Source organism: Lampetra fluviatilis, chromosome 11 (genome assembly GCF_964198595.1).
Source record: "Lampetra fluviatilis chromosome 11, kcLamFluv1.1, whole genome shotgun sequence".
Lineage (NCBI taxonomy): Eukaryota > Metazoa > Chordata > Hyperoartia > Petromyzontiformes > Petromyzontidae > Lampetra > Lampetra fluviatilis.
This window is the reverse complement of record NC_136285.1, coordinates 3,911,888-3,938,736: the sequence shown is the minus strand read 5'-3', so window position 1 is coordinate 3,938,736 and position 26,849 is coordinate 3,911,888. Positions and strand designations below refer to the sequence as shown.

Genomic DNA, 26,849 nt, shown 5'->3' with positions numbered 1-26,849 from the left:
GGCATTCCAACGGTTTTATAGTAATTTTGGGGTGCAAATTTTTGTCTATCACATCAGGTTTTTGAGATATCAAATATTGCATTTTCAATAAAAACTGCGGAAGAAAAATATTAAATAAATGTGGATATCTACATAAAATGATATTATAAACACACTATCCTAAAAAATACAGCACCATATTTTAACACTAAAGCAGTCACTGACTCGCAACAACTTGCAATCATAAGTGACAGAGTTAATTTCGGGTAAAATCAATGAAAATGGGGTATGCCGATAGCATAAATGAGATGTGATAGAGCAAATCTGAGATCAGATTTGGAATCAGCACCCTGAAATTAGTCTAAAACAGCTGCAAAAGTCCAGGCCAGAAAAAAATGTTTTTTTTTTATTGACCAGTGTTATAAGATAGGGCTGTAAGTTATCAATTATTGCTGTATCCCATGTGCTTGTTGCAGAGAAACATTTCCAATGAACGATTGCTGCCTGCTATGACACCTGGATCGGAAGCACGGACACTGGAAACAACAGTGAAGCAGAGACTCAAGTGCAAAGACTCGCAGAGAGATCCATGCTGAGAATGAGACTGAGAAGCAGAATGAGAAACGCATCAGTCAGAGTTCAAACACGCATCGATGTTGCACGAGGTTGCATTGCCAGAAGAGATGAAAGGTGGGACTGGTGGTAAAAAGGCGATTCTATTTTAAACTCAAGATGGCAACATATTCACGAAATTTCAATGTTGAAGTCTGCCAGCCACGACGAAAGGGCGTCAGGAGAGAATGTGTAGTTTGTCTACTGCTCTGTTGAAGGCGCACAGGCCACAGTGGGTCCACCATACGGCCTAAGGTTTGGGTTGCATGGCCACAGTCTCACTAGGGCGTGCCGTCTATTTTCCATTCGTGAAGACATGCGCAAAGCGGCCTGCTGATGTCCCGATGCTGTTGACAGCGTGAAGTGGGACTTGCCTGCGGTCCGTGCCGCTGACCGCTCGCCGCTTGTGCCGCGTCCTCGTGGGGTCGCCCGACCCCGCGACCCCAGGCCCCACCCTCTCCGTCGGAGCGGAGGTCCGGCTCCCCCGAGGAGCCCTGCGTGGCCGCGTCGCTGGACCCCAGGGAAAGGCTGCCGAGGAAAAATTTGAAGGGGGAAATAACAATCCATGGGCAAAGAGATCGGTGTTGGGGTTCAATTAGGAAGACCGCCACCAACTGCTTCTTAATGTCCAATGCGTTTGAAGGACTTGTCATATTATTACGGGACATAAAAAAACATACCATGCATTCAATTAATTGAGTGAGATGAATATTACATGCATCGTACAGCAATGCATTGGTGTAATAAGTCTCCTTATTAATAGGCAACAGGGGGGGGGGGGAGCTCTGTTTGCTCATTTATGTTTTCCCATACTAAGCCGCTTTAGCATTTAAATCTAAATTAAAAAGAAAATCATGGCAAGGCAAGTCAAATGTCATGCACAAATGAGTGTGCATCAAAGCACGCCTCTCTAAATGGCCCTGATGCAGTGGGGGGGGGGGGGGGGGGGGAAATCCACATTCCTATGGACTGGGACCAGCCTTTCCGTGGCAAAAACAACCGCTGCCTACGAAAGAGTGTTCCTCTCGTGTTGTGAACCACGAGGGATGGTGTAGCTTGGTCGACTCCCGGCGGGGATTTGAACTCGAGTCGGGTTGCTCTAATCACTCTGCCACCCATCAGGACAGCACAGAGCCTCACGGTGCGTACCTACAACGAGAACTCATCTGGCTGCCCACGTGTCCATCCATCTGTCGACGCAGCCGCACGCGACGGGGTATTATGACTGAGGCGCGCGAGTTGTGGCGACTCGCTTTTCCAAACCAGATCATTTCACCTTGGGATATGATGTCGTCGTACGCAGTCACCGGACCGTGTGGACGAGTATGGGGGATATAAAAATGTGTCGTTAAAACCCGCCACCACTCGACACAGCCAACTAGTAAGGGTTGTCACGTAAACAGAACGTGCCAATTCGTCATTAGTACAGCACACCGGTGTGTTAGAGAGCCAAGCAACAACATTTACAATTTGAGTACGATGTTTCGCCAGTAATTACAACTATATAAGGAACGAAACAGGTAGATTTCTCCACAAATCTGGCTGTCGCCTGACGAAGCTGGTTATAATTCCTGGCGAAACATCGTACTCAGATTGCAAATGTTGTGCCTTGGCTCTCCAACACACCGATGTGCTGTACTAGTGACGAATTGTCCACGTTCTGTTTACGTGACAACCCTTACTAGTTGGCTGTGTCGGGTGGTGGCGGGTTTTAACGACACATTTATATATTTACGCGATCTAACCCAAAATAACCTCCATTATGGATGATATTGGTCTGCGAAAGCCTGCTACGTGGTAAACTGAGTGTGGGGGAGTTTGCATTCACAGGAGGAAGTGCAAACGTGGACGTGGCCTCTGAGTGGCACAGTGAGGTCCTCGGGGTCGTGGGGCTGGACTGACCGTGAAATTTCAAGAGCATAATCTCGTCTCTATAATGAGGAAGAGTACAATCTTCACAGGACCAGCTGCCTCTAAATTTCAACTCTTTCTTTTCTGTGAGAAAAAAAAGACATTACACACACTGGGTGGCCCAAAAGTTAGGACACATAGGGTTCTTTCATTTATTTTAACAAATGTTAAAAACTGGCTTCCGTTAATATTAATGCATGTGTAATGCGGGCGTAAGCGACCTTCCGGATGTGACGTCACGGGGGGTGGAGTCATGTGACGTGGGTGGAAGGTTCGGGTCCTTAAGCGGGTAAACCGGAAGGGGAAGTCAGTCGGGGTGTGAGCGGAAAAGAGTGAGGCCACGCGGGCGAGTGTGGAGAGGGGGGGGCGCCGACGGCCATCGGGGGCCAACCCCGAAGATAAGAGGAAGCTGCGGAGTGGTGTGCAGCTGCAGAGGAGACAGCCAGAAGGGCTGCGTGTTAGAGGCAGCGGTGTGGCTGCCAGGAGGAGCTGCGGAGAGAGAGAGAGAGAGGGCTGCATGTTAGAGGCAGCGGTGTGGCTGCCAGGAGGAGCTGCGGAGAGAGAGAGAGACAGCAAGAGGCTGTCAGAGCTGCGGAGGGAGAGGAGTTGCAGCGAGTACAGCCAAGGGGGGCTGTGTGAGAGAAACAGCAGCGGAGCTGCTGTTGTGGATCGGGCCGACATTGGAGTCAGCACCGTGGAGAAGCTACAGAGTAAAGACAGCCGTGTGGGTGTACAGCACGAACCGAATAAAGGACACTGAGCCAGACATCGTGGTCCAGTCGTTTATTACACTGGTGTCGGAAGTGCAACGGCATGTCGAAACAAGTGAGGAAGAAAGTTAATCCGGCGCCTGCATCGGCTTCTTCGTCCGACGACGACGAACTCCCTCCAACCACGGATCCTGTTGGGGTGGTGGAGGAGAGCCCGGCTGAGGCGACCACGGGAACGGGAGTGGAGGATGTTGGCGCGGTGGCGGGTCCGTCGACATCATCAGACGCGGATCAACGATGGCAAGCGATGGCGGTACAACTGGAGGCACTTAAGGACGTCCTGGCGCATCTATGCCATCTCGTCGCGCCAGGGACGATGGATGATGCAAGTGGTGCTCCGCGGGCCGCCACGTTGCCTGTCCTGCCGCCGCCATTGCCCACGCGGCAAGAGGCCGCCATTTTGCGCGCTCCGTGGCGCCAAACCGCCATCTTGGCCACGCCGCGGGCCGACGCCATTTTGAATTTGCCATCACAACCACCACCATTGGAAGACGGCGGGAAGAGGAGTCGGAGTCGCCACCTTACAACGGTTAAAGAATTTTCCGTCGGTGGGGACTGGAGCGCGTTCGCCTGCCGCTTCTTGGCGGCGGTACGCACAGCAAGATGGACCGATGCGGAGGCTTTGGAGGTGTTGCCGACTCTCCTGGACGACGAATCTGTCCGATTCTTCCGTTCCATAACGACCGATAAGAAGGCAACTTTATGTGGTGTTTTTCAAGAAATGGCCGATGCTTATGAGCCACCAGATGATGCGCATCGGCGATTCGCTCAACGACAACGAGCACCAGAGGAGTCGCCCGTGGCGTTCAGGGGTGCGGTGCTGGAGCTGGCCATGGCAGCTTATCCTGAGACGCCACAGGACCTGCTCGAGCCTCTCATATTAGGGAAAATGTTGGAGCTGTCTCGGGATCTAGGGATCCCCATGCCTGTGTGTGGGCATGAGAAGCTAACTTCCCGGACGGCTGCTAAGTGTCTCGATGCGCAATTCAACCTCCGTCACTGGAAACAAGTGACGGCGTGGACGGGGGGGCCCGTCAAAGAAGGGGATGCGCTGGGGTGGAACCCTGCGCAGGCTGTCTATGTTCCGGATGACCGGGGCCCTCAACAACTGACGGCCGCCTCCGCTCCATGGACGGGACGCGGCGGGCCGAGACCGCGCGCGGCGCTACCAGAACGGGGCCGTCAGGAGGCGAGGCCTGCGCTTCGGCGCAACGAGGCCGAATGTTTCCGCTGCGGGCGTAGGGGCCACTACGCCAGAGACTGCTGGGCCCGCTTCCCGGCTCCGCCGCAGCAGGAGGCCTCGGCACCGGTCAAGTCGGCTAAAGATCCTCCGAAACAGGCATGTCGGCACGCACCAGACACTCGGCAAGGCTTTACACCTCACCCATCACCGTCGTTGCGCCATCCTAACGTTGTGGTTAAAGCATGCCCTTCGACGGGGCCTTGTCGCTCGGTCACGCAATGGCGCAAGTTGGCACGGAGAGTCGTCGCGGCCGCTACGGGCTCGTCCACTGTACCGGGGTCTATACAAGGGGTGGACGTACGCATTTTGGTCGACTCCGGCGCGTCTGCGACTATTATTTCGGATGTCATTTTTCATCTGTTGGGCATCCCGCCGGGGGCTGTGCGTCCGGTTTATGGGTCGTGCGTCGCTGCCAACGGGGGTAGCATGGGTATCGTGGGTCAGGTGGATGCTAAGATATCTATTGGGGATGTGTCGGCCTCGGGTGTTGTGTTGATATCGAGATCTTTGGCGGTTCCTTGTTTGTTAGGCACCGATTTTTTGGCTAAGATGCCCATTTTGATCAAAATCAATGAGAATTGTATTGAACTGCCGGGGGGCCGTCAAATCTCGTTTCTGCCGTCGCCCTGGGGGCGACCTGCTTCGGCCGTACAAGTGCAGGCGCTGTCCGTCGCATCTGTGGACATCCCACCTGGTACACAGATGCTTATACCCTTGCGGTATCGGAAGCCCCTGCCTGATCGGCTAGGAGCAGTAGGGGTCTTGTTGTCACCGTCCGCCGCGATAACAACCGGGTTGGCGTTAGTGGGGGCACAGACCATCGTCCGGCCGGATCAATTACCGTTTTTACAGGTGCTTAATGCGGGGGGAGAAAACGTCCGTGTCCCGGCCGGTACGGTTGTGGCACATGCCACTACGGCGTTTGCGACCCATGATTGTCCACATAGCCGGGGAGTTGTTGCTGGGGTTTCCGAGCCAAGGAGTTCGGATGATCGTTGGGTTGCTCATTTATGTGACGAAAATTCTTCCCTGTCCATGGAGCAACGTGGTGCGCTGCGTAAATTGTTGTTGACATATTCCGATGTGTTCAGCTCCGATGATTTGGATTTGGGCCGCACTTCGTTGCTTTACCATCACATTGAGACGGGCGATGCTGCCCCTATTCGATTAAATTCGCATCGGATGAGTCCTGCGGAGCGAGAACACGTACGGGGGGCAGTGGAAGACATGTTGGCTGCGGACATTATATCGCCATCTAACAGCCCATGGGGCGCTCCAGTCGTCTTGGTTAAGAAGAAGGATGGCAAATTGCGATTTTGTGTTGATTTCCGCAAATTGAATAAGATATCGGTGGCAGATGCGTACCCCCTGCCGCGTATGGATGACTCCCTCGACGCATTGTCGGGGGCTAAGTTCTTTTCCACACTGGACCTCTCTTCGGGATTTTGGCAGCTTCCCCTTGACGAGTCCTCACGGGAGAAAACCCCATTCCGTACGCCGCAGGGGTTATTTCAATTCAACTGTCTCCCGATGGGATTGAATGCGGCTCCTGCTACATTTCAAAGATTGATGGAGCTCGTTTTGACGGGGTTGCAGTGGGAGACGTGTCTTATATATTTGGACGATATTATTGTCTTCAGCCGCACATTTGATGAACATTTGACGCGGCTGGAGACAGTGTTCACGAGGATGCGTTCTGCCAAATTGAAATTCAAACCAAAGAAATGTCACCTACTGCAACGGTCCGTCCGCTATTTGGGGCACATTGTGAGTGCCGAGGGAGTGTCCACGGATCCGGAAAAGACGGCCTGCGTCCGGGATTGGCCGACTCCGGCCACCGTGGGGGATGTTCGGCGGTTTTTGGGATTTGCCTCGTATTACCGAAGATTTGTGCCGGGTTTTGCGACGATTGCGAGGCCCTTGCATCTCCTTACGGGTAAAGGACGGAAGTTTGTTTGGGGACAGCCGGAGGAGGCGGCCTTTCGGAGTCTGCGTGATCTATTGGCCACGGCCCCAACATTGGATTATCCCGATTTCGATCACCCATTCATTCTTGATACGGACGCGAGTGACACAGGTATTGGGGCGGTGTTATCACAGTCTAAAGGGGGTGTAGAGCGTGTCGTGGCGTATGGTAGCCGAGTCTTGTCTCCTGCGGAAACCCGCTACTGTGTCACTCGCAGAGAACTATTGGCGGTTGTATTTTTCCTACGGCAATTTCGACCATACCTCTACGGTCGTTCTTTTATTGTGCATACGGATCATGCGGCCTTGCAATATGCCCTTAAAATTGACCAGCCATCCGGACAGTTGGCACGTTGGTTGGACATGCTACAGGAATTTTCCTTCCAAATTCAACATCGGAAGGGAGTGCGCCATGCGAACGCTGACGCACTTTCCAGATTACCGCGGCGCGCCCCTTGCAAATGTGAGTCGGGGACGCATAGGTGTTCGCCGATTCCAAACCCCCCTCAGCCGCTTACGTTGGCCGTCGAGAAGTCGGACACTCCGATGGAACCGGGACCGGCTGACGGGGTTTTGAATCTGCCGCGGTCTGTCTGGATCCGGGAACAGATGATGGATGAGTCATTGGTGTCCTTGCGGAAGCGGTCTGCTAGGGACAATGGGAGTCCGAGTACGGCTATGGGGCCGCAAACCGCTCTCCGAGATGGTCTGCTTATGTGGCGGGAGGGGTTCCAGGAACGTTGGCGCCTGGTGGTACCAACGTCCTTGCGATTCGAGTTGATTAGAACCCTCCATTGTGACACTCTCTTACATTTAGGGGTGCAGAAGACCTTGTTGACGTTGCAACGTCATTATTTTTGGCACGGCATGGCGACAGATATCGTAGGGCACGTGCGCGCGTGCCCTGCGTGTGCACGACGTAAGCCGCCGAAACATCCTTACGTGCCGCCTCTCCAGTCGATTCAGGTGTCTCGAGTCAATGAATTGGTGGCACTGGACATATTGGGACCTTTTCCACCATCGGCGAGGGGTAATAAATATTTGCTGGTAGGGGTTGAGTACCTCTCCCGTTGGCCGATGGCCTGGCCGTTGCCCGATCAGTCGGCCGCGGCCATTACCGACGCCTTTTTGTTTGGGTATATTATGGATAAGGGGGCGCCTGAGAGACTCCTCACGGACCAGGGCAGGAATTTCTCTTCTAAATTATTGGCGGAAGTGTGCGCGGGCCTTGGGACTAAGAAAGTACGGACATCCCCATACCATCCGCAGACGGATGGTATGGTTGAACGGCTGAACAGGACATTGTCTGCCATGCTTTGCCATACCGTGAGTGAACAACAATCAGATTGGGATCTGCACATCCCCGGGGTGCTTTCGGCGTACAGGATGACGCCTCATGCGGCTACAGGATATTCGCCGTTTTACCTTATGTATGGTCGGGAAAACGTGCCGCCGGTGGATGTGCAATTGGGAACTGGGGTGAAGGGACCTCGTAAACCACTTCCTGAATACATTCAGGACACGGTTCGCCGAGTCACGGAGGCGCGGGAGAATGCCCGCGTGGCTACGGCCAAAGCCCAGGCCCGGAACGAGCGATATGCGCGACGGTCTGAGGGGGAGTGCCCTTGGAAGGTTGGGGACCTAGCCTGGCTTCATTGTCCACAGGTACGTCCGGGGACCTCGCCGAAATTGCACAAACCCTGGCATGGTCCCGTACGCCTCATTGCGGTTCCCAACCCACAGTCAGCACGCGTCCAGATTGGGTCTCGTCGCTGGGTTGTGCATACGTCGCGCTTGAAACCATATGTTGCTCCCTTACATGATGCGTCATCCCCCAATGTTGCCTTGCCGGGGTCTGTTGCTGCTGACTCTTCCCTGCCTGCGTCCATTGATCTTGCTAGAGCGCCTGTCGTACCTGTTCCAGACAGGCCGGCCGTGACATTGCGGGGGACGAGGGGCCCTGCTCGGAGGACGCCTGCCAGGTCTGCGGGACCTTCGAGCCCTGCAGCCCTTCCGACCCAGCTGCGGGCACGGTCACAGGACAAGCCCAAGACTAACTCTTTAGGGACACGGGACGTCGGTGGACTTCCAGCTGCGACAGGGGGATTACCCCCTGTCATTCCTCGACTTTCATCGCGTTCCCGTTCTGCGAGTGGGCCGCCGACCGTCCGGGACGGGCCGGCGACCCGCACACGTTCCAAATCGCTTACGTTTCGTTGATTGTTGCTGTCTTGTTATTTTTTTTCTTACAGTTGTATTTATTGCATGCTTTTGTACGTTCGTTGATGTTAATTGCGTTGTTGTTGTTGTTCTTGCTGTTACATTGTATGCTTAGTGTCCTTTAGGGGGGGAAGCTCGGTTCGCCGCATTACGATTTGCTAGTGGTCAGCCGAGGTCGGCTGGGATTTTTCTACGGGGGAGGGTGGTGTAATGCGGGCGTAAGCGACCTTCCGGATGTGACGTCACGGGGGGTGGAGTCATGTGACGTGGGTGGAAGGTTCGGGTCCTTAAGCGGGTAAACCGGAAGGGGAAGTCAGTCGGGGTGTGAGCGGAAAAGAGTGAGGCCACGCGGGCGAGTGTGGAGAGGGGGGGGCGCCGACGGCCATCGGGGGCCAACCCCGAAGATAAGAGGAAGCTGCGGAGTGGTGTGCAGCTGCAGAGGAGACAGCCAGAAGGGCTGCGTGTTAGAGGCAGCGGTGTGGCTGCCAGGAGGAGCTGCGGAGAGAGAGAGAGAGAGGGCTGCATGTTAGAGGCAGCGGTGTGGCTGCCAGGAGGAGCTGCGGAGAGAGAGAGAGACAGCAAGAGGCTGTCAGAGCTGCGGAGGGAGAGGAGTTGCAGCGAGTACAGCCAAGGGGGGCTGTGTGAGAGAAACAGCAGCGGAGCTGCTGTTGTGGATCGGGCCGACATTGGAGTCAGCACCGTGGAGAAGCTACAGAGTAAAGACAGCCGTGTGGGTGTACAGCACGAACCGAATAAAGGACACTGAGCCAGACATCGTGGTCCAGTCGTTTATTACACATGCATGAAGTTTCCTTTTGAAAATACTAAGACTTTTTTTAAGTTTACAGCTGCAATATTTGAACATTTATGAATTCTGTTTTGTTCAAATTCACTCGGGATTCTTGGTCGAGTTTTTGTAAACGACGGATTTGGGGTGACCTCCACAAGAAGAAAACTGGAGATTAATATAGACGCAACATTCCCTTAATAAACAATACAAATTTGTGAATTCCAGTGTTAAAATAAATGAAATAACCCAATGTAACCTGACCTTTGGGCCACCATGTATATTTATTTTATCAAACTAATTATGATTTCTGAGGGCAATAGTAATCTTATTAAGTGGGGTATTGTTTGCAAATTAAGTTGTAACAACAGGCGTCGCCCCTGCTAATACACAGAGCGAAGAGCCAACCACTGGCATACTAAGCATTGCTGTTCAGTGTCATTTGTTGCAATTATCGTGATCTTCATTCGCTGCTATGTTCATGATTTATGAAGCTCCACTTATTTTCTATTTGCCTATGGCCAAATATCACTAAATACACCCACCGACCTTCAAATCTGATTGGGAATGCAAGGAATTGCAGGCTTGGGCTGCAAAGTGTTCAGGAGGTGGCAGTACAGCGATTTATTCTTGACTCTATCTGTGCGGAGCTTTGAGCGCAACACCACCTTCATGCGTAGGTTTTCTACAGGCCATACAGTTTTCTTCCCACGTGGATCCAATCTGGATTTCTGTGAAAAAAAGCTTCAAAGCTCATCGGATTTTTTCAGGATAAATATACACTTTGATTCTGATTCTCAATCCCTCACTAATAACAGGACTGGCAATACATGCCCATGCAGGAGCCTCCTGAGAAGAAACCTGCCACCCTCGCCGAGGTGAATAATTGCCACTGTGTATTTATTGTTACTGTAGTGACATCGGGGATGTCACTGCATGGTGCCGGCCCGGAAGGGCCGTGGCACGCGATGTTCCATCATCGCGTACACCCCGTGGTGGGAGTAGTACCAGCCCTAGCGGGGCTTGGTGAGCGCTGGGATAGCGCGGGCACCATGCGTGGCATGCATTAAGGTCTCTCACGAGGGGGAGCGGGAGAGTGTCAGCCCAGGTTGCCCCGGGCCAAGGCACTCTGGTTGACCCTGCAGATATGTGATCTCGAGTGTCCACAGAGAGGCCCCTAGGTGGGAGGACTAGGGGGTGATCACGTGTCCGGGGAGAGCTCTCGAGAGGGATCGAGGGGGAGCTAGAAGGCTCCAGAAGGTGGGCGGGGCCAGGGGCGGAGCAGCCCCGACCCGTAGGGGGATCTAAGGTGGGTCCCTGAGAGGAACCGGGGTTGCTACATTCTACAAGCTGAAGCTCCACGTCCACCAGCTGAAGCTCTATATCTCAAGCTGGAAGCTCTACATCCGAGGAGGCAAACACGTGGTCGTGGACCCGAGTGAGGGCCCGACCCTTCATAGCAGTAACTCCTCTGTATAGTGTAGTTAGCTGGGTGGTCACCACCCTAGGCTGTATCTGGTGAAGGGGCAGTTACCCCTTTGTGTTACGTGTTCCAAATAAATGTGTTGCCTCTAAAAGGAACAACGTCTGCGACTCAGTTGGACTCACTACTGATGTCGGAAATGGCCAACACGCTAGTAATTCAGCTAGCTGTAGACTATCCCTACGCGTCGCAAACCACGTACCTGGGCGTCGGACGGCGAGGACGAGGACCTCGTGCAGAATACAGCTCTAGTGGGTATGGGGGAGACGCTGCCAGTGGAGCAGGGCGCCATCCGGGAGGCGCACAATCGACTCGCGGAGCTCCTCCACATGGCGACTTCGCTCCTCGCGGAGTTTAGCCTCACGGTCTCGCCGGCGAACGAGGGAGCGGCGATGCCGCTCATGGATGGCGACTCCGCTGCCATTTCACAATGGGCAGGAAACTCGCGCATTTGGCCGCTATTTTATCAACGGCGCGGAGCGCTCAGCCCGCCAAAATTGAAGACGCACCGTCGGCGCCGAGGGACAGCCCGGCTCTCCAATGTTAGCCTCCCTTTGTTAAAAGACTACACGGTTACTAGTGGCGACTGGGTGGCCTTCAAGCGGCAGTTCCTCACGAACGCCGGCTTGGTGGGGTGGTTGGAGATGAAGGCGCTGCGGGCGCTACCTGTCACCCTTGATGACGACGCCCTTGCAGCGTTTCTCGCCATCCCGCCACCGGAGAGATCCACCCTCACACATGCCGTCGACCGGTTGGCGTCCATTTACGAGCCTCCGGCGGACATGCCACCACAAAGTCGCCAAGTGCGTCCGAGCCCAGCAACTTCTACATCGGGACAGGGCGCTGGTGACTTGTGCAGTGTCCCGCACGGAGCCGGGGTCACCGGATGGAGCGGAGCCCCTTGTGGCATACACGTCGACTCGGGGTGGTGGCGACTGGGGTAACTATAATTTCGGAACTGATTTTCAACATTTTGCCCCCTAGACCCTGTCGATGCGTCGTGTGTCGCAGCCTATGGCGGCTCATTGGGTATCGTCAGTCGGATAACGGCCGAGGTGCGCATTGCTGACGTTAGCTTGTCAGGACACATTTTTGTCTCCACGTCCCTGACTGTTCCGTGTTTACTTGGAACTGATTTCCTTGGTAGGATGCCATTGGAAATCTGCATTTACCGCGGCTGTTTGGAATTGCCATCCGGACGTCGTGTGGCATTTTTGCCTTCCCCTACCCGGTTGTGTGCAGCCAATGCTACGGTGCAGGTGTTTGTTCCCCTCCACTTGCAAAAGCTGCACAAATTGGGTGCTACAGGGAACAGAGTTGTAGCTCAGAAATTGGTGTCCGACGACCAGGAACCTTTTATTCAGGTTCTTAATTCTGGGTTGGACACCATGGTCATCCGGGAGGGTACGGTGTTGGCTCATGCGTCGCTGGCACGTCCGGAAGGGGGCGTTATCAGGGATGCGGGTGCTGAACCTTGCACACGACGATCCCGGGATGTGGATGAATCTTGTTTTATCCATCCCTCTCGCCTGGAACCGGTTATCGCGCCGCGCAAATTCATCTCATCTCCATATCGCTGGGGCCGAATGTCGAGTGCATCCGGTGACCCGGGGTGTGTGCCCACTGCAGTTGGTCCCGGGTGAAGCGATTCACACCTAACATTCCCTGAACGGCCGCGCATGCCGACTTCGCGGGCTTCGAGAGCGGTGGATCCGTCGACCTGGCCTACTGCTGTTCATGATGAGCCGGGTTCAGCGGAACAATTACGCATTCCCACCGGGTCCTCCAGGGTGAGCGAGCCCACCTCCCCTGGGGGCCCAGCATCACGCACTCGCTCAAAGACTCGTTTTTCGTGATTCCCTTGCACACACGCTCCCATGCCGTCAGTTGCTTGTCGCACCCGTTGTGTCGTGGCAGTCATTGGCTGATTATTGAGCTCACGTGCGTTGTTACACGGTGAAGGTGGGAGGTGTGGTGGTGGAGGGGATCCCGAGGTGTTACGCGTTATTTATTGTTGTTGGTTGTTGTTGTTATGGGTTTGTTGGTTCTCACCCTTCTCCCTGCGGGTTTTTTACATTTGTGGATAGTATAATTTTTGTACAGGTGGGTTGGGGTATTTATTGTTGTTCCTGTTAATTGTTGAGGCACACTGTTTTTTTCCTTGCATTTCACTTAAATTGTTCGTTGCAGGGGGAGTTGACAGCTGGGACAGCTGGATGTTACGAAGGGGGGGGTGATGTAGTGACATCAGGGATGTCACTGTATGGTGCCGGCCCAGAAGGGCCGTGGCGTGCGATGCATTGTCATCGAGTACACCCCGTGGAGGGTGTAGTACCAACAGCGGGGCTTGGTGACCGCTGGGATAGCGTGGGCACCACGCATAGCGTGCAGTGCGGTCTCCCACGAGGGGGAGTGGAAGAGTGTCAGCCCAAGGACAGGATTGCCCCGGGCCATGGCACTCTGGTTGACTCTGCAGACACGTGGTCTAGAGTGTCCACAGAGAGGCCCCCAAGTGGAGGGACTAGGGGTGATCACGTGTCCAAGGAGAGCTCTCGAGAGGGATCGAGGGGGAGCTAGAAGGCTCCAGAAGGCGGGCAGGGCTAGGGGCGGAGCGGCCCCGACCCGTGGGGGCATATAAGGCGGGTCCCTGAGAGGAACCGAGGTCGCTGCATTCCACAAGCTGAAGCTCCACTTCCACCAGCTGAAGCTCTACATCTCAAACTAGAAGCTCTATGTCCGAGGAGGCAAACACGTGGTCGCGGACCCGATTGAGGGACCGACCCTTCGTAGCTCCTCTGTATAGCGTAGTTATCTGGGTGGTCACCACCCTAGGCTGTATCTGGTGAAGGGGCAGTTACTCCTTTGTGTTACCCGTTACAAAAAATGTGTTGCCTCTAAAAGGAACAACGTCTGCGACTCAGTTGGACTCACTACATTACCATTCTACGTGTGAAGTGAATTTAAATTGTCCTACAATTTAGTGCTGAACAATATTCGTCTCCATTTGGTGGTCTTGAGGCAGAAGAAGTGGAAATGCCACATTAACCTGGTAAGCATCGGCCTTTGCACAGGACGAGCACTGGTTGACTTTCCCGCAATATGGTTCTCCATTGTGTTTTCTCCGGAAGGATGATGGGAGGATTGGACGCCTGACTTAGATTTGAAAACGCAACTTGCTCGCCCGATTAGCCCGGCAGTCTTGCCACTGCGCCATCCAGTTGGATTGCATATACATATATATCTCACGCGTCTATTTCATGTTATACATGTAATTTGGGTCGATAAAATTTGTATCGCTTTGTGGGACGTCTACAGTGGTCATCTTATGCAGCGATTCGCTTCAATACATGGGAATGTGAAATTATTGACAACATTACTGGACTCACATTTGAGATGTTACAAGTTCAGATCACGGAGTTTGTCATTGCCTCAGGCCATCATCCTTACGGGGTCAATAAAATAAGCAAACACTTTTGTCCAGTACCCACTGATGTGTCCTGCGGCGAGTCTGGACCCCACCGCACAAAAAAAGAATGTGCAATATCCGCCGCCAATACTCATTTGCGCGGAGATATATTTTGACTTCAATGCCTCTCACAACATTTCAAATAGCTGTCTGCAGGCAAAGCGAACGTTCATTGACTTTGGCAGAAACTCCTGGTGTGTTGATTGCTGCGGGATACCCAGTTGTGAGCGTGCATGGAATCTCTTTGGAAAATGGGGGGGAGGCGGGGGGATAGGCGGGACTGCAACAGCAATTAAGAGCGCCTCACGTAAACCGCAATTTATATAAACATGCAATTACGTTTAAAGCGCGAAGGAATCATCGGCACACTGCACACAGAGCGCACAATCGCCGCCACGTTCGCAAAAAAGCGCTCTCGGTCGCGCAAATCGACAATAACGCTTTATCGGGGCGCATTGTGAATAATTCCTTCAGCTGACACAGCTACCCCCGAGACACGAAGACGGCTGTAAATGCACAAAGCCCGCACTGCTGTGAAGTGTAAAAAAACGAATACAAATGCTTGGAACGGGAAAACTAAATCTATGAATATAGCAATGCTCAAAAACTTGCTCTTAATCAATACTGACTCTGGCCTGATTGTTCAATCAATGTTTCACGGTGTCATTTTTCGCAAACTGCAGTAAATGTGTGGATGTTTTCAATTTACCACCCACTAACACACACACATGCACGCAAGGGCGAAAGGGGCGTCTCAGCAGGCATTCTGTCGCGTGCCTGATTGTGACTTTTCCTAAATGAACGCACAACGCACAATCCTCACAGTCCTTGTTCCAGCAGCCTGAGGGTCCGAACACAGCCACGTTCCTCCATCAACCACTCTGTCGTAAAAAAAAACGTTTAGGAACTCGGCCTTTTTCGGTTCTTTGGCCCTCAGATTCGGAACGCTCTGCCTGAAGAACTACACATGACCGCTGCGATTCTCACAATTTAGAAATAAACTAATACCTCCGTATGTTCTACGGTATGCGAGGCAAACTGGAGAAGCAGTTTTTATTGGTATACATTTTACGGTACGGCGCCACTGAATCCCTTTGTTGGGTGTGCTGCGCCTTAAAAAAAAGCCTCAATAATAATAACAAAGAGGAATCTCGTTTCTCGCTATGCCCGGCGTCTAAGCTCGCACCCTGCTAGCGCACAACGAAAAAAAATTCTACTCTCCTGGATTCCTGTTAGAATGTGCTAATTATGAAAGCCAGTCACACAAAAGGTCGCAGGCAATTTCCCAGTGCTGATAAGACTAAGCAAGACTGACTTTCTATTACCGCAGTTGGCCAAGTGACTTCATCAATTATTCATTAAAGACGGCTTTTCATTTACCGACGTGAACTGCACAAAGCGGTCCGTCCCTGTTAATCGCTGTCATTATTTATTAGCGACTGGATCCATTAAACGAGGGACACTTAACAAAGTGAGAAGCCGCCTGTGATATATTGGGAGGCTTTTCATGGCTGCGCAACAGAGCTCAGCGCCTTTGATTCCCGCTTATTTTTTTTATATTTCCCCCCCTCTCTCCTCCTTCTGATTCGTTGTCTTCATTTACATTTTTTGTGCTGCGAGGGATTTATTTTTTTTGGCGTTGAAAGCAGACGTCCCGTTTGGCATGACGTGAAAAAAAAGAAAGGTAAAGTGCTACGTTACGGCAGAGCGGTGCCTTTATCATTCGCACATTATTCTGTGTGCGGCGTATTTATACGTGGTTTAATACGACGGAGCAGTCAAAAGAGCTTTTAAGAGTAGCATCTATCAAAGGAATGCGGAGGCGGACGCTATTACGTAATTTATTTTTCATCATTGTAACCCCTAACATCAAAGCACTTATTTTAATGTACGATTGTTACTTAGATATGACGGTGCAATGTGCATCTAGAATGAGGAGGCTGGGTGCCTCTGGGCGGTCATGGCAGAGTGCTGTAGCTGGTGACGCTGAGAGCGTTGGGTTCACCCCCTGGTCAAACAACGAGACAAATCGAGGTGCTCATGTGCAGAAAGTTGGATGGCGTGAGCTTGCATCATCGATGGCTGCCGCAAAACTCAATTGCACACAACAACAAAAATGAACCCGTCCATTAATGACACTCTGGCCTTAATCGACATAGCACAGCATTATTGACGGATGTGTTGAGTTTAGTTTGTTTAGTTATTTGTGCCTTGTGATCCATTTGGCAACTCAGCAAAATCAACCAATTCAGAAAAAAACTAAATGTCGTTTATTTCACATGACATGGCCAAGCCGAGCTCTCAGGGCTACAAAAAATGATTATCGATGTGAGCCTTGGAGTGCAGTTTGACAAAGTGTGGTTTCCATAATATTGTCCAACTAAAACAACAGTTTCCATCCAGAGCAAATCAAATAAATAAACATATTCACATACCTATCAACCTCTTATCAGTACCTACCTTAATACAGACCAATTGAGACCTTATTGGTCACCTCATTCCCTTATAAATCTCAACGCCTATCCTACAAAGTACCATCACAAGGGAGAAACACAAACAGACAGAATTTGTTTTGACCATATTGAAAACGCTGTACACCGTATGGACCTGAAAACTCAATTTCCCTGTATAAGAATATGGGTAAACCGTATGGGTTGACAGGTATCTATTCAAAATACATTCCACTAAAACTGTAATTAAACCACACCTCACCATTGCAGACAGATTCAGATGTATGTTGAGGCCATCGCTTCACGGTTTGTTGCCTGCTCAGCTTGGCAATTAGCCAGTGGAAAATCACCTGTACCGTGAGGGAACTGGGCCGGCTTGGCTCGGATGTGCCGGTGGAAAAGGGATATCAGTCACCTGCCCGGTTTCATTCTGTGCACAAGTCCCACCAACACCTTCCTACTCTCGTCAAGGAGCATAAATCACCAAGCGACCTCCGTTCATTCTCACAGCAGCGGCTTTTGGCTAGCCATCGAACAAAGATGGTCACCGCATCGCGCGCGTTCAGATGCGCTTCTGCGGACGTCTGGAACGCTCTTCCTTCCGATGTTAGGAAGCCACTGGAGCTATGCACTTTTAAATCATCTAGATTGAAAATAATTTCTTTATAACTGCTTTTTGTGTTTAGTTTGCTGCCCTTCCCCCATACCTCCAATTTCCATGGTTGGCTACATACGGTGCGAAAGAAGTTCTACATACATCGCAACCTCCTGTTCCTGACTACTTATTGTTGCACTTTGTTGCCACATTCAATTCTGAAATTCCAAACTGTTTAATTTTATACGTAGGCTCCCAGGAGCTTCATCACGATTAATAATACAATTTATTTTGGGTAATATCGTCATTTTACTTAACTAGAACCTTCTACCACACCGACATAGCCAATCAATTCATATTGTCACGTCGTTGGCAAATGTGCCAATTGATTTTGCTTTTTCAGAGAACCGGACTGTTGATGAGCAAGACACATTTTGGGTGGTGAAGGATAACTGTAGTTAAGTAATTGGCATTGAACCTACAAGTTTTAACCCTAAAATAAACCAATTATGCTCCTTACTATTTACCGTGATGTTGCCACAACTCTGACTTTACTTGGGGAGGTCAATCCCTGTCTCTCATCATCTGAATTATTGCAGACGAATTGCACAAAGTCCTTCCTGGACCAGTTCTACTCCACGCACCCTTTGTATTATGAGTGTAATTCATGCATGCCGATGGCACAATAGGGAAGCACAGGTGATGCATCTGCCAGTCATCTTGGTCTGAAACCCGTATCGACCTAAAGCAGGTGGTCGGCAAACCAAAATCACAAGCAGAGCCATTCTTTTCCAAATCGATCAACAAAAACTCTATATTTCAAGAGCAGCCATGCAATGTGAATACAATACGACAGAGATCCTTCATAAATAACGTCACTAAGCCAGTCCTGAAAGAGCCGCATGCGGCTCCGAAGTTGCAGGCTTCCCACCCCTGACCTAGAGTCTCCCGTGAGCTGCCGACGAACCTTTTGCAATCTACCTAGCTTGGCGCAGGGTGCCACATCTGCTGTGGCTTCTCTCAAAAGTGGTACTTAGTCTATCGACTTCAGAGGAATAACAGCCGACACATGTTCCACTGCCAATATTCTAACCGCCGTGCCATACACATTGTGTACACTGTGCCTGTAGGATTTGGACCCATAAATGCCTCGTGCCGTTTCTCAGACGAATTTCAAACAAGCCACACTAACGTGGTGAAGATAAAGGTGCAGCCCTGCAAGTGCTTGCTCATGCCACTGCTGACAGAAGGGGTCTCCACCAGTCGAGCGAACTCGAGAGAGCCCCTCCAGAGGGTGGTTTGGCATCCACTCTGGCCAGACAATCCCGTAGAGGCGCGAGTAACCACACTCTACCCCGCCATGTGGGACTTGCCGATCATCTAACTGTGCCCATGGGAATGGACTCGTGTGTGCGTATATATGTGTGCTGTTTCTTATATGTGTAGGGTAATAGCGCCGGCTGGTGGACAACGGCGGCAACTGTGGTGGACAGATAGTACACACGCCGGTGAGCGTGTGCATGGCTGTGTGTTGGCAGGGAAGAGGAACTACGGTAAGGGTCACGGAGGACCCCATCTGGAGGCCCCTGGAGCCTGATAGCGGGTTCAAGAAGGGAGGCGCGGTCAGGGCGGAGCCAGGCCGCGCTGGGAGCATAAAAGGAGCTGAGAGCGGGCGCTCGAGGCTGCCGGTCTTGGGAGTGGACTCGTCTCGTCGCCTTCGTCGCTAAACGTCTCTGCTAGATATTGTGCTGCAGGATAGTAGTTGGCTATCTCGGTCAGCGCTGTCAGTGTTAGACGGCTGGTGTTGTGTACAGGCTATGCTAAGCTACTGTGGAGAGTATGCGGATGAGACCGTGAAGTTGTTAATAAAGAAAGTGCCTCCTAGAAACTCTGTCTCTGAATCGTTGACACTACATATGCATAAAAGACAGGGCCAAATACAATAGTAGATTTGTGCCATTAACATGGTTAGAGATTAACCACTGCTAGAAATTATCTAATATCTCATGGTGGGAAGATGTTAACTACCTCGCCTAATATACAGGAGGTCGTGAGTTTGATCCCGACCCCTGATGCCTGCTGTATATTTGGAGTTTGTATGTCCCCACCGTGGTCGCGTGCATTTTTCTCCGGGCCCTCTGGTTTTCCCCTCCACATTTAGAAACATGTGCTTAGAACATTTGGCTGCTATAAATGTCCACGTGATTAGCCACTTCATTGAGCAATAATTTGTGGCCAGGTCAGTTCTGAAAAAAAATAGACCTCAGTGGACCTTACCAGGTAAAATAAAAATAATAAAACCCAAAAAAATGTTCCATAGCGAAAGTAGAGAGTTCTGCTCAGAGATAAAGAGCAGCGCAGGAAGACCCAGAGGAGGGTCGCTTGATCTTTTCCAAAACGACCGAGAGAAAGTGGGAATTCGCCGAGAGAACATCCCTCGTTTAGCCGGGGGTAGGGCGTTTAATCTTCGTTCAGTAAAATAATGAAGCCCTGCTCATTACGGTTAACGACAAGATTACAATATGGGAGGAAGGGTGAAGCTTGCCATGCAATGACTGTATTGTCCTCCTACAAACACTTATCATAATCCATCCTACAACGACTATGTAACACAATTTTGTTCCAGGGTAGTAAGTGTTATTTCGTAATTGCTTATGACTAAAAAGTATTTTAAAAATGGCTATTATTCCCCACAAACTTTGCTTTTGTGACCAGGACAGTGATATTTTGAAATTTACCTATTTTCAATGAGACAACAGGCAAATTTGTGTCTTTTTGTTTTCATAAAGTTAGAAAGAAAAAAAACATGAATCAAAATTCACATGTATTTATACTAAATTAATACAAAAATGACTACAAAATATTTAGAAGTGAGTAGTTTTTCGAGATTTACGATTATACTGTAAATCAGCCCCCAAATGTATTCTCCCATGTTCTAGTTATACTGTCCTTGGTAGTGGCTTTCAAAGTCCAGTATATATTGGTGGAAGCACTCGCCTTGCTCCTTTGACTTTGCTCCCATGTTCTTCTTGAATTTATCAAGATGAGCATCAGGGATATGGACTTTGAGGGAAATCCTACAGCCCATTGTGCCGTAGTTCTTCATCAGTCTCAACCAGCTCCACATAGTTTTCGACCTTGTGATTGCCCAGGAAGCCACGAACCACTGCGACAAAGCTGTTCCAAGCTGCTTTCTCCTTACTAGTGAGCTTCTTGGGGAATTCATTCAACTCCAGGATCTTCTTTATCTGTGGTCCGACGAAGACACCGGCTTTGAGCTTTGCCTTAGACAGCTTCGAGAATAAGTCTTGAAGGAACTTGAAGGCTGCCGACTCCTTATCTGCAGCTCTGACAAATTGTTTAATAAGGTCCAATTTGATGTGCAGTGGTGGCATCAGCACCTTCCAGGGGTCGACCAGTGGCTCCCACTTGACGTTGTTCCATCCTCACAGAGAACTCGGTCCGCTGTGGCCAGTCCCACCTGTGGTAGTGCGCCTTGGTGTCCCTGCTGTCCCAAAGGCAAAGATAGCAGGGAAACTTGGTGAAACCGCCTTGGAGACCCATCAGGAATGCCACCATTTTGAAGTATCTGACGACCTCCCAGCCGTACTCATCATACTTCAAGGCGTCCAGCAAGGTCTTGATTCTGTTGTAATCCTCTTTGAGGTGCACCGAGTGAGCCACGGGAAGAGACGGCTACTTCTTACCATTATGGAGCAGCACTGCTTTAAGGCTCCTCGATGAGCTGTCAATGAAGAGGCACTACTCATTCTGGTTACAGGCGATTCCGATTGCTTCGAACAGACTGATCACATTGTGGCAGAAGCAGAGCTCATCTTGATGGGTGAAGAAGCTGCCAAAAGGTTGGTGACGCTTCCTCTGATCTGCGACTTGCACACTTTTATCCAACAAGTTCCACTGCTTGAGTCTAGACGTCAAAAGCTTGGCATTGGACTTGGTGAGACTAAGATCTTTGATCAAGTCTTTGAAGTCTTTTTGGTTGGGATAATATGGGTTTCTTTTCTCAGCTCCACCGATGAAATTGTCACCTGGATCTACAACGTCTTCCTCGCTCTCTGACTTGCTGCTCTCTTCTAAAGATGGCTGCTCTCTCTCCGGAGGAGTGGGTACGGAGAACTCATGTCAGTGTGGCACCGGGGTGATGGATGAAGGAACGTCCGGATATGTGATAGCAGGTGCATTCTTGCCAGTCCGACGTTTGGAAGGGTCCACCATGCAGAAGTAGCAGTTGCTTAAGTGGTCAGTCGGTTCCTGCCAAATTCTTGGGATAGTGAACTTCATGGCTCTCTTTTCCCCTCTGTAACATCCTCCAAATATACATTTATTTCACCCATGACTAATGTGTAAGAGATTCTAGCAACATTTTTCATATATTATATATTTTTTCAATAATATTGAAAATGGAAAAACATTTAGAAATATAAAACTTTTACAATTGAATTTTTTTCAAACAAATTTTATGACGTAACATTCCGAGCAAAGAATTGTCCATTTTACCTTCCAGAGTTTTTTTTGCACTGCTCGCAGGTGAAATGAGGTGCCCAGGGTTTGTCTTGATCCCTGACAGGCATGCCGAAATATGCCTTGTAGGCCTCACACATCTTAGCAGATGCTTCCACAGACACAGACATAGCAAAATGCGTCTGCCAGATGCTTGCAGCCTCTTGATGCCATCTCAGAAAAATGCAGATATGTATCCACTTAGGCAGCTGGAACTAAACTGAACTAGTGGGCTTAATGCCCCTATATTTATACTACTATTTATATTACTGAAAAGTTCTAGAATGTTCTAGATGTTACTGTAATTTTACTCAGCAATGAATCTATCTGGGATTTTCTGTAAAAAAGATACATTTCTAAATATCAATGTCCTGGTTACAAAAGCAAAGTTTGTGGGGAATAATAGCCATTTCCTCTACTTTTGAGGCATAAGCAATTAGGAAATAATACTTACTACCCAGGATCAAAAAAAAAAATTTACACAGTGATAATAAAACAAAAAATAGTAAAAAGAATAATTATATAATGAAAGTAGAGAGTTCTGTTCAGAGATAAAGAGTGGCGCAGGCAGACCCAGAGGAGGGTCGCTTGATCTTTTCCAAAACGACCGAGAGAAAGTGGGAATTCGCCGCGAGAACATCCCTCGTTTAGCCGGGGGTGAGACGTTTAATCTTCGTTCAGTAAAATAATGAAGCCCTGCTCATTACGGTTAACGATAAGATTACAGCATGGGAAGAAGGGTGAAGCTTGCCATGCAATTACTGTATTGCCATTATACGAAGATATGTTACAAATATATTAATGGGGACACTCTTGCCAGTATCCAAGATGATGCAAAAATAATAGGTTTTACCCTTCTTGGCAATAAAACAGGGGGTGTTAAGATGTTCAAACTCCAAAAAGGAACATTTTTCAAGGCATCAAGTCTGCATGAACCACACGTACTTGTGGCAAAACATGCACACGCACATGCTCTCATGATATATAGGCATTGCCTTTGAAACTGATTGGCCTACACCAGAGACATCCTTCTTTATGGCCTTGTCTCATCACCAGTGTTCGACCAGAGAACACCAAAAGGCGAACAGTCCAAATACAATTCAAGTATTAGAACTTGACAATATAGAAATGTTTTCAGAGCGTGTTTGTTTCATGTTTTGCCACACGTACGTGTGGTTCATGCAGACCTGATGCCTTGAAAAAGGTTTCTGCTTGGTGTTTGGGCATCTTAACACCTTCTGTTATATTGCCAGAAAGGGTAAAACCTATTTGAATTTTTGCATGAAAAAATATATTCGTTTGTGTGTGTATTTGTATACTGTTTTGAATTTGTGTGGAGCGGCAGTGCAACAGTTAGCGCTACACTTCAACCCAGCGGCCCGAGTTCGATTCCCACTCACAGCCAACACCGGTGACAATAATCTGAACCGGTCCTGGGCCTCCCCTAGGTCAACTCGGCCTCAAATGAGTACCTGATCTGTAAATATCGCCACTGTGGAGACAAAGGCGACCGGGCATGGTGCTGGCCACCCACCCCCTCGTGTGCCATGCCGACCTTCATAGATGCTTGCTAACAGCACTTGCCCCAGCAGTCTGTTAAGGCTATATGGGGGAGCTTTGTCTTTATTGTATTGCCTTTGTAAATAGAACTGTATATATATACACCAAAGCATATATATATATTCTATTCTTGGGTAAGGTAATATGTTCAGGAGATAAATACCAAGGTCTGCCACTAAAGAGCGGTCTTATATAACACCGTCTAATCGAGTGTCGATATGTCATAATGATGCCCGGCCCTCTTTTAAAGTCCACTGCTGGATGACGGCCACCCCACACAATCCAGGTCGTGGGGGTTGTTTGACCCTTACCTCGCTTGTCAGCGCGGGTTGGTGAAGGCATAGACGTGGGAGCATAGAAGCACAGTACAACAACCAATGTTGGTTGATACACTGCCGTCTGCTGCGCTCAAGGTAGCACAGACCCACAGCCTCCCATGACAACCTGGCGTGCATGCTGGTCGCACATCCAATTTATGTCCAGGCTCAAACCTGCGTAGCTTCGAAGATCTGAATACGGTAGTCATCAGGGTAGGTGTGTACAATACCGACTCAAACACCCAGGTTCAAAAATACACTTAAATATATACACATGCACAAAGATATATGGATACCAAGATCCACAACAAAGGCTCCCAGTGTAGTCTCTCATCGACCATTGTGGCCAGTATGCATATCACAAGCACAAAGATTCCCTATATAGCCTTTACATACGTCTGGCGCAAGTGCTGTTAGCGAGCATCTATGAAGGCGGGCACAACACACGAAGGGGTTGGGTGGCCAGCACCACGCCTGACCGCCTTTGTCTTCCCAGGGGAGGCCTAGGACCAGTTAACATAATCGTCACTGACGTTGACTGTGTGCTTGAATCGAACTTGGGTGGGCCGGGTTCGTAGCGCAGTGCGCTAACCGCCACACCACCGGTCCCCAACCCACAATCACACGTGGATATATCATTACCGTAGTTCTGAGTCAGCAGTGGTGATGCCACAAGTTAATTTGATTTAAACATTGCATAGAGTAATTATTTTTGTTCTTGCTGAGATGGGGGAAAAATGCTCAACATTTTTGCCAGCTCGCCGTTCTCACAAACTTTAGTCTTTAAATTATTAGTTTTTTTGTTAATGCAATTAACATACAGTGCCTACTAGGGACACCAAATCAAAGTAATTTACCTGTGAATGTGTCAGATGAAATCAAACCTCGTATTCATCCAAGGTTTCAATATAATGTAGAACAAAGTATAATCCGCCGGTATAGCAACGCACATCTCCCAGTTGAAACGTAACGAAACCGCACGTTTCAATGTAAGAATTCCCCCTCAGTTCTGGTGTCAGTCACGACCAGCAAGCTTAGCCTCCGATGCCCCCCATCCAATATCTCCTGAAGGCTCCAAAACAAACACAATAATAGCCAGCACGGGAACACTCACGTCTCGAGTGGGGCTTTTCCATTGGCTACATTCAAATCGACCTGAGCGCGTCACATCTCCCCAGTAACAATGAGCACCTCCGATTAGCACGGTAGGCTATGTACCAGAGGTGTGGACTCGAGTCATGTGACTTGGACTCGAGTCAGACTCGAGTCATGAATTTGATGACTTGCGACTCGACTTGGACTTGCATAACAATGACTTTGTCCCACCTATGAGATGTGGACTCGAGTCATGTGACTTGGACTCGAGTCAGACTCGAGTCATGAATTTGATGACTTGCGACTCGACTTGGACTTGCATAACAATGACTTTGTCCCACCTCTGCTATGTACGGTGCAGAAGAAGTTCAACATGCCTACGTACAATAATGGAGCGTTGGGCCAACGTTGGTCTAACAGTTCCAACCGCGTGCCAACGTTGATCCAACGTTGCGCGCTCACTGGGTTCGTCAGGTCTCAGAATCTAAGTAGGGATTGAGCCTGGATAGTTGTGTGGTGGGAGATTCGCTGCGAATACTCGATAGGCTAGGGCTATGAGGCGGCCGGCAGGTGGAGGTTCAGCAACGGAGTCTTGAATCGATCTGTGCAAAGCATTGAGCATTATCCTCCACGTGCGCGTGGGTTTCTCATCCAGGTATTCCAGCCTCCTCCCGCATGCCACTCAATAACGTTGCTTGCGTTGTGGCCGAAACGTCGTGAGAATTATTTTATTGTTTCATTTTTATTATTTTATTATTTCCATTCAACGTGACTTTACCGAAAGAACCAAGAAGATGACCACTTGGCACTGTTGTGCACGGCTGGGATTTGAAACCAGTTTGCTGAGATGGTAGCACAGCATGCAAACCAATGTGCCAATGCTCTCGGCACTGTCCGCCATAAACGATCCTCCATATAACCTTAACGGACTCGTGGGGCAAGTGCTGTTTGCGAGCAGCACCTATGAAGGCTGTCAAGGCACACGACGGGGTGGGTGGCCAGCACCACGCCCGGTCGCCTTTGTCTCCCCGGTGGCGATGCTTTTACACACTGCACGAGGTACTCATTTGAGGCTGAATCGACCTAGGGGAGGCCCAGGACCGGTACAGATAATTATCACTGGTGTCGGCCGTGAGCGGGAATCGAACTCGGGCGCGCTCACCGCTGCACCACCGCTCCCCACTCCATCACACGCACGCGCCGCACACACACACACACGTAAATATATATTGTCTCTTAGCATTGTACAGATAAATGTAATCCCAGAACAATGTGCACAAAATCGCGCGCAGCACACTTGGCTGGCAGGGCCATGATTAATGACACTGTTTACACTGGCTGCCTCCGTGGATTGATGCCGGTGTACCAATTCAATTCACCGAATTTAAACACCGGAGTACATTAAATGGACTCGGTCAGCGCTAGAAAAAACAGTTTTTTTGGTTAATTTCTTGGCTCACAATGAAACCGTTCTTTAAGTCGTAGAGGATGTCACTCACGGCGGAGTTATTTGGAGCAGCTTTTCTCCCTTTTAAATTATACACATCACGTGTGTAGTTGCTTTACCACGAAATATATCACGAGATATTTATTTTACACGCTTTATTTGTACGCCGCATGTATACCCATACAGGGTGATTTAAACATTTGGAGAAGGACATGCAACTTAACATGTTTTATATGTGTATATATAGTGACATTAGGTTTGTATCATTAGTCAAAGTGACTCCGTGCTCAAACTATTACGTAGGGCAGTGCTCACATCTCCATAAGCCCGGTTGAAATTCAGAAATAGAAGCAGGATATTTATTCGTACCGTAGGAATCTGATGAGCTATTAAACTCTTTTTCGCAGATGTTCAGTAGGGGCGGGTCA

At 49.9% G+C, this 26,849-nt stretch overlaps 1 protein-coding gene across 8 annotated transcripts in view; it reads right to left on the bottom strand.

Annotated features, from left to right (window-relative positions):
- The window catches only part of LOC144934736 (dynein axonemal heavy chain 3-like), an 864,594-nt gene that overhangs the window by 641,375 nt on the left and 196,370 nt on the right, over positions 1-26,849 (bottom strand). For all 8 annotated transcript variants that reach the window (XM_078860821.1, XM_078860816.1, XM_078860817.1 and 5 more), the window contains one exon: positions 966-1,119. Coding sequence is in view for 6 of the 8 variants with exons in the window: in XM_078860816.1 (XP_078716942.1) it covers positions 966-1,119 (154 nt within the window). In the remaining 2 variants the exon portion in view is untranslated. The remainder of the gene's footprint in view (positions 1-965; positions 1,120-26,849) is intronic.